Source organism: Hibiscus syriacus, unplaced genomic scaffold, assembly GCF_006381635.1.
Source record: "Hibiscus syriacus cultivar Baekdansim isolate YM2019G1 unplaced genomic scaffold, ASM638163v2 tig00112127_pilon, whole genome shotgun sequence".
Lineage (NCBI taxonomy): Eukaryota > Viridiplantae > Streptophyta > Magnoliopsida > Malvales > Malvaceae > Hibiscus > Hibiscus syriacus.
Window position 1 is genome coordinate 104307 of NW_024063259.1, and position 7676 is coordinate 111982.

Below are 7676 nucleotides of genomic sequence, written 5' to 3' on the forward strand. Positions count from 1 at the left end.
CGAAAGTATCGACAATTTCAATATATCCGGTATCATTTTATCGGTTTTATCATATTTTTACCTGTTATATCGTTGTGGATCGATATATTTTTTTAAAGTATCGACACATTATAGGCGCTATAACTGCTTCTCTTTTAAATTCACAAAGTGTCGATCCTTATATAAAGTATCGACACTTTTAATATATCCGGTAACGTTTTACCGGTTTTATCATTTTGTTACCGGTTTTATCATATTTTTACCTGGTATATCGTTTTGGATCGATACATTTTTTAAAAGTATCGACACTTTATAGGATTTAAAACTGCTTCTCTTTTAAATTCACGAAGTGTCGATCCTTATATTAAAGTACCGACACTTTAAATGTATCCGGTAGCGCTTGACCGGTTTTATCATTTCTATACCGGTTTTGTCATAGTTTTACCTGTTATATCGTTTTGGATCGACACATTTTTAATTTGGATCGACACGAACCGGTAGCACAATTTTTTAATATTTCTTCATGACTTAGACCTACTTTTATAAGTATGGACACTTTTATAAAAATGATATACTTCTTTGAAAGTTATGTAATTTATGTTTCAATTTATTTAATAGTGTTTCATGTTTTCCACCTACAATATTAATTTAATAATTTCATTTACATAAAAAATTATTTGATTGTTTTGATATTTTATAAAATATTATTTATATTTTAAATTTAACAATATTAACTAAAGATAATAATAAATATATTTTCACAGTGAAATAAGTATGGACACTTTTATAAAAAGGATAGATAATTTACAATATAACAGATAAAAATATGACAAAACCAGATTCATTATGACAAAACCGGTAAAATTTACTTAATATGTTAAAAGTATGGACACTTTTATAAAAAGGATAGATACTTACCGATAACCAAAGTTTACCGGTTACCAAATTTTTTAATAGTTTTTCATATTTTCTACCTAAAACATTATTAGTTGTCAACATAATAGGTACCGCTAAACCGAATTTATTAAATACATTTTAATATATCCGGTAATGCTGTATATTAGCCGTATATTAACCCGCCTTTCCTGAGACATTCCCACTTGCAGAGCTGAAGCATTGGCGTCAGGTGTTAGGCAGACGAGGGACTACAACAGGAGCACCGCGAACCTTTTCAAGAGCAAAACTTATCCTTAATGGTCCACCTAACAATGCCTGCACCAAAACAAATATCCAATAAATCATCCATCTCCCATGAGAGCATACCTTAAACTGTACAGTTTGCATACCTTTCCATCCATTGCATCTTTCGCAGACATGGCTTCATCTGCATTAGAAAAATGAACAAACCCAAAACCTCTTGACCTACCACTGTCTTTATCATACATTATCCTCACTAGAAAAAAAGAAACATCAAAAGGATGAGATAGCAATCACTTGTTCAAGCCACTCGGCAGAGCAAGCTTCGAATGGTACTATTGTCTCCTCAAATGGCGTGGAGTAGAAAATAAGTTATCTTTTAAAATGGAATCGGTAATAACCATTAACAACGCATTAAGCGAATCAACAAGAATGTTTGGTAAATACAGTGTCCAAAGACGGGGGTAATGACACTTATTGATCGAATAATCCTGCGAATTCAAACAACGCAAATGAAAGTAGACGTATTAGATAATGATCTAAGAAAATTTCAGTCATTTCATCAGCATAAACGAAACACATTGACTCTCGGCACTGTGATCGTTGAGACATTTTATCGAACACCTAAAAGACTGGGCTAACCTTCAGAAACGTGTCCAAACAAAGAGAAGGCGTCTTTCAAGGATTTCTCATCAACCAACCATGATAATCCTTCAAAACGAAACATCCAATCAGAAAGAGGAACAGAAAGAGAGTCAGAAAGAGGGAAAATACGGGACCTGCAACAAAGAGTTTGGAGTTGGGAGTGGAAGTTGAAGGCGGTGAGTGTGAGCAATAGGATCGCAAGGATGAAGGTGAAACAGGGTTACTGGTTGTTGCTAAATTTCTTCTCACGATGAACCTGATAAGACTCCTCATTTCTCCACCAAACCACCACACCTCCTGCTCGTGTTTAGGGAGGGAAAGAAAATCGTGAAATAATATATAAAATATATTGATTCTAAACAAACTCCAATCAGTCACTCAGAAACTCTATGCGGCAGTTACTAAAACTATTGGACATTTTTCAAAAAAAAAATTTGACAGCGGTGGTGGTTTCTCCGACCATCGTCTTGTCAATTTTAGTTATATTTTCTCGTATTTACTGTAATAATACTCTTAATTTTTTCTCTAGTAAAAAATATCATGACTATCGGTGTTTTTAGACTATTAAAACAAGTTTTTTATTTGATTTTCTTCTCGATTTTTTATTTTACCTAGATACATGGTTGCTTTTTTGATGCATGGTTCTCTGTTCGTTTGTTCAAGACGATTTGTTAATTATTGCATAAAAGTGTCGGATGAGATTGTTATTAAGGGAAGATTGTTTTTTCCATTGGTCATTTTAGCGTTTTTTCAAATTTCTCTCTTCCATATTTAATGCTCGGAGCTGTTGGTGTGTTCAATTTTTATACGTTGTTGCTTCAATTGTTAATGATTTTGTTTTTAGACTATCTTTTAGCGGTCATTGTTATATGTTATCTTCGATAATCATCATTGTATTTGTTTAATCAGTATTTGACAAAAATGTTTATTGATACGACTTCAATAAATGAATATCATAGTTATTTCAAAAAATAATAATAATAAATTGATTATGAGAACAGAACTTATACTATACATAAATTAGTTTCTTTTACTAATATATATAAATTACAACCATTAATAACTTTTTTAACGATTTATTATCATTTCAATTAAAAAGCGTCAATAAGTTGCGCCCATTTTTTTTTTTGGTTGAAAGGGCGCCGATCTCATTTTAAACTTGGACATAAAATATCTAAAATCGGACTGTGGATTAAAATGTATAATATTTAAACCTTTATCATGCAATATTGAGAAAAATGTGCTGCAAAACTTTTGATTGAAATAGACAAGTTAAATTTCATTAAAAATATATAAAACTACAAGAATTTAATTCAATGGAGTTAATAGGAACTTGAACCCCAAAGAAAAATACAAATACAACTCAAATGATCATAATTATCCAACTCAGCCAACATCCAACTATCAAACACTTTTCATTGTCCATACAGTTAACCATGCCTGTATTCGGAGTTCATCCAAAGTTGGAACTTCCGACTAGATCCAAACACAAGTCAACGATAACTCATCACAAGGATTGGATTGCTATAATTAAGTGAAAGGGTAGAAATTTGAGAAGAGTAAGCTACCGAGAAGGATATAGGCAACACAGTATGTCCAAATCATATATCCCCATTTCTTACTCGTATTGGGCGAAGTCATTACTAATGAAGCAAACCAATATAGTGAAGGGCTGGCCGACAAGAACCGTGTTGCAACCTGTCAATTGCTAAATGTTAAATACAAAGCTACGTTACAATATACTTACTAAATACCAATCGCTAAAAATATGATGCAAGAAGCAAGGGAAACCATTTAATAATGACCGAACATTGTGTGAACTATTAACTGTCTCAATGGAGCAACCTTATACGGTACAACCAAAACATAGACATGGTAAACTCATGACCTGTTTGAACACATTATGGTTCATAAATGGATATGACAGACAATAAGTGATTTGTTCCAAGTTGATTCACTATGAAAATTCAGACATAAGCCCCACCAGGCCAGTAGACATAATATGGGAAGTGTCAACAACAATCTTAGTCCCTAAAGAAATCAAAAGGCAGAACAATAATTCATTAAGTTTTCTAAACCATATTGATATAGTGTGGTCTTGACAAATTTCAAGGATGTACAGAGAAAGAGATGAAACTAACCTGGACATGCATCACAAAAAATGATGTAGCTACCATGAAGCCCACATGTAGGATAAAGGGAAGAATAAAAGCAGATGTATATCCTAGCTTCTCTGATGATCCATGAACTATTCTGCCCTTTGTATGATCCCCTCGGCTAACTTTCTTCCTCAATTTAAGATTATGATTTTCTGTCACAATGATAATAATTACTTTAACAAACAGAAAGAAACAGGGGCACGATATAGTAATAAAACCAACAACCAACAACCCAACAGAAAAATAAGTGTCAGCATTCACAATTCACAAGTCATTTTGTTTTGGGAAGTAATACCATGATTCCTACAAGAAAGTTTCTCTGAAAATTGGGTGTCGTTTGATCCGAGTGATTTCTGAAAAGAATAAATTATGGCCATGGCACTTCTCTCCTCAACTGAAGCTTGAAAACCCAATGATCGAACTATTTCAGGTCTTGTGTTCACATAATAGATGATTGAGCAAACAGCCAAAGACAGTATCGGAGATGCCAGAAGAAAGTTTGGCAGTTGTTTAAATTGGAAGTATCTCAAGAATCCCACTCCCCTAGGATAAAAGAAAGTATAAAAGCATGCATCAGAGTAACAAATCCCAGCAAAATCTAATCTGTCACAATTTTGAAAGCCAAAATGTAGATTCCAAAGATACATTAACGATTTTCCATTAATAGGATTACTTAAACTAGCATCTAGAAAACTTGAGAAATTATTAACATCTCCTGCATGAAGAAAATGAAATGAATGCTATACCATGACCAGCTGCAAAAGAGCATACCAATAATGACTTTGAATGTAATTGTATAGGAAAGGCATTCTTGCTTTACACCAAGGCCTCGTTTCATCAGAAGAACGCCATAGACACATATTGTAGTAGCCATATGCTTGAAAAGCAATAAAGGGAACAAAAATGAAGACACAACGCAGTGCTCCCCTTATAAGGATCCACAATGCCAACTAGCACGGAAATAGAAAGCTGTTTATGAAACCGTCCATTTGCATAGAAAGTTCATTCTCTATACACTTCAAGTGAAAAATTTAAACTCTACAACATAAATTAAAAAATGATATGTATATTCTTTAGTTTTTTTTAATACACCTTAAAAAGGGTATATGACAACTCTCAACTGCCCTGGTGGAATCTAAAAACTCCAACTGCAGTGCATAATACAATTTTCCTTCCCAAAAATCAATGATAAATTTGATGCAAAATCACACAACATATATAGAAAGATAATAATGGTATTCATTTTCTCAATATTAACAAATGATGAATTATCTAATATAACAACTTTGACATAAGCAAAATTATCCCACCCATTGAAGACAATTAGGGAAGCATGTTAGATATGCACAAAGGATACCTGCAAATGCCCTTGTGGGAAAAATATATGAAGACCAAAAAAAATTTATTCGAAACACAAAAATATCCTCAGTTTCACTGAACTCACTTACTAAACAATATAAAAAAAATGCACCGCAAATAAAGCATGAAGCCAATGATACTTATTGAAAAAAAGGTTGATCTTGTTTTACCATTTCATTTCTTTAAAGACTGAATGGTGAAAAAATAAAATTGGCAACTAGGCATTGATAAAATTGAAGAACTAAACCCCTAATACCAAATTAAATGTCCGTGTTTCCTTTTGAGGATGTCCCAAAAATGTTTACTTTCTTTAAACATAAAAAAGCTGTTACTTCTCTATATCCTATTTTCCAGACTGATTTGTTCTTTTCTCAAGTAAAACCTTAACACTAAAGCAAAATTCATTTCTTAATCTGCATAAAAGTCAACATGAACGTTGAATTTAAGATTAAGAAAATTCATTAATTACCAAGAAATCAGCCAGCAGTGTTAGAAGTTACAATTTAAAATGAAGAAGAAGGCAAATGCATGAAAGGAAGAGATAAGCATAAAAAATAAACAGATACACGTTGAATATTAAATTTGGGTTCATTCTAATAGCTTAAGCCTTGGAGATGATAGATTACTTAACTATCACACTAACATGGTATTAGACAAAGGTTTTGAGTTTGATTCCTTTTAACTGTCAACCCCATTTTCATTAATTTCTTCACCTAGAAAGGTGCTTTGTGTGCAATGTTTCTGCAGCATGCACTTTTCTTCCAAACTTGGGCTCACATGCAAATCCCATTAAACAAACATCAATGGAAGATAATCATCAATAAGCACTCAACTATAGCCCTTTCCTATTCGCCTTAATGAAGAAGCCTTGTGGGAAAATAAAAACAGCCTGCAAATGGGGCATTGTATCTAAGAAAACACTAGACTTACAAAAGCACGCTTTTTCAGGGAAAAAGCATCATAAGCCTGATGCATTGTCTGAAATCCAAAATAACCAGCATTGAGCACTCCGTTAGATCTTGCAAGACTGGAAAGAGCAAGCCAAAGCACAGCTATGTTATTTGAACCAGATAATAAATAGTAGCATCCGCCAAATGACAACAAGGCATACAAGCTCTCAGAATATCTGCAATCACAAGAAGACACAAAAATCTAATCCACAATAACCTTCACCTTTAGAAAAATCAACAACAGAAGAAATAAATGAAGAACATTACATTGATGAGTAGAATACGGATGCTGGATTGAAGCAAAACAATACGGAAGCCTGTAGTGCTGCATTGGGGTCCTTCAAAATAATAACTGAAAGCCTATTAGAGCACGAAGCACGAGAAGAACAATCATAAGTTCCAATATATATATATATATATAATGTGTAGAATGCAAAGCAACAATGTGACAGGAAACGGAACATTTCGGATGTCAAGTAGCTGGAAATGAAAGCTTACTTATAAAAGTAAATCGCCGCGAAAATAAACGCAACATTGCAAACAACATAACCGGACAGCGCCAATACTGCCCTATAGCCAATCAGCGGAACCAACGGCGCAAAAACTGCAATTTTGCATGAGAAGAAAAACTCAAAAAAGGGCAGACAAATGGAACCCTAATCCTAGAGTCGAATCGAACCTGTGCGCGAAAAGGCGAAAATGCAGACCGGCAATAAGGGTAGAAACGCGTAGAACTGCTCGTATTCATATCCGCACTGAGCGATCCGGACGAAGTAAACGCTGTCCCAAACGACGCCGTTCTCGATGGCGGAAGCGAGGGAGAGGAGGAGAGGCGGAGGGAAGGAAGAAGGATTGTGTAGGCAGGTTGGGTTGAGGGGCGCGGAGGTGTCGTAAGGGGTGAGCAGGGAACGCCATAGGATAGTAAGGACCAAAAGAAGAAGCCTTGAGAAAATTGCAGCTTTCAGCACTTTGGATGTATTGAGAGGTTCCGATGGGGATCTTGAAATTTCTGTTGCCATTTTGGCTTTCGAGGGAAAAAAATGTAAAGTGCCGTAAACGGGGTCGAATAAAAGGGAAAGTTGGGCGGGCAAATTATTTAGCCCAATACTACCCCTAATATATTATTTTGAGAATTACAATATTTATTAAAATGATTTGTAATTCGTTGTATTTAAAGGACGAATTTTAATAAAATATTTTTTATTATAAATTATTATTCCAACATAATATTCAATTTAATCACTCAATTTTAAACATTAAATTTTTTCATCTATTTAGTTTACTACTTGCTCTCTAATTTTATGGTGAAATGGTATTTTAATTACTGATTAAACTATCATATAGGCAATAATTAATATTTTATTAATATTATTTTTATATTTTTGCACTCTTCAGCGCCCACTGACGCTGCCTGTCTTCCTTGTTCCATTTCCTCTTAAGCACATTA

At 33.8% G+C, this 7676-nt stretch overlaps 2 protein-coding genes across 2 annotated transcripts; both read right to left on the reverse strand.

Annotated features, from left to right (window-relative positions):
• Window positions 1–1049: 1049 nt before the first annotated feature.
• On the reverse strand, window positions 1050–2090 carry LOC120174876 (glycine-rich RNA-binding protein 4, mitochondrial-like). The gene is made up of 4 exons (XM_039181602.1): window positions 1896–2090; window positions 1759–1827; window positions 1266–1372; window positions 1050–1191 (listed from the first exon to the last, which is right to left on the reverse strand). The coding sequence occupies exons 1-4, from the start codon at window positions 2032–2034 to the stop codon at window positions 1102–1104; spliced, it is 405 nt and encodes a 134-aa protein (XP_039037533.1). The 5' UTR covers window positions 2035–2090; the 3' UTR covers window positions 1050–1101.
• Window positions 2091–3013: 923 nt separating this feature from the next.
• LOC120174840 (GPI mannosyltransferase 2-like) lies at window positions 3014–7275 on the reverse strand. Its single transcript, XM_039181579.1, has 8 exons — window positions 6909–7275; window positions 6728–6833; window positions 6497–6589; window positions 6210–6405; window positions 4692–4870; window positions 4216–4463; window positions 3903–4072; window positions 3014–3459 (listed from the first exon to the last, which is right to left on the reverse strand). Exons 1-8 carry the CDS (start codon window positions 7246–7248, stop codon window positions 3292–3294), a joined length of 1500 nt encoding a protein of 499 aa, XP_039037510.1. The 5' UTR covers window positions 7249–7275; the 3' UTR covers window positions 3014–3291.
• Window positions 7276–7676: the final 401 nt, after the last annotated feature.

Bases quoted from the DNA above. Each gene is read 5' to 3' on its own strand.
- LOC120174840 (XM_039181579.1), bottom strand. From the start codon at position 7,248: ATGGCAACAGAAATTTCAAGATCCCCATCGGAACCTCTCAATACATCC. The intron at 6,406-6,496 runs GTAATGTTCTTC...TTGTGATTGCAG, and splicing joins TCCGTATTCTACTCATCAAT to ATATTCTGAGAGCTTGTATG. The intron at 4,464-4,691 runs GTATGCTCTTTT...CTTTTATCCTAG, and splicing joins TACATTCAAAGTCATTATTG to GGGAGTGGGATTCTTGAGAT.
- LOC120174876 (XM_039181602.1), bottom strand. From the start codon at position 2,034: ATGAGGAGTCTTATCAGGTTCATCGTGAGAAGAAATTTAGCAACAACC. The intron at 1,828-1,895 runs GTCCCGTATTTT...TTCGTTTTGAAG, and splicing joins CTCCAAACTCTTTGTTGCAG to GATTATCATGGTTGGTTGAT. The intron at 1,373-1,758 runs GTTAGCCCAGTC...CTTTTTTTCTAG, and splicing joins GTTTGGACACGTTTCTGAAG to TGAGGATAATGTATGATAAA.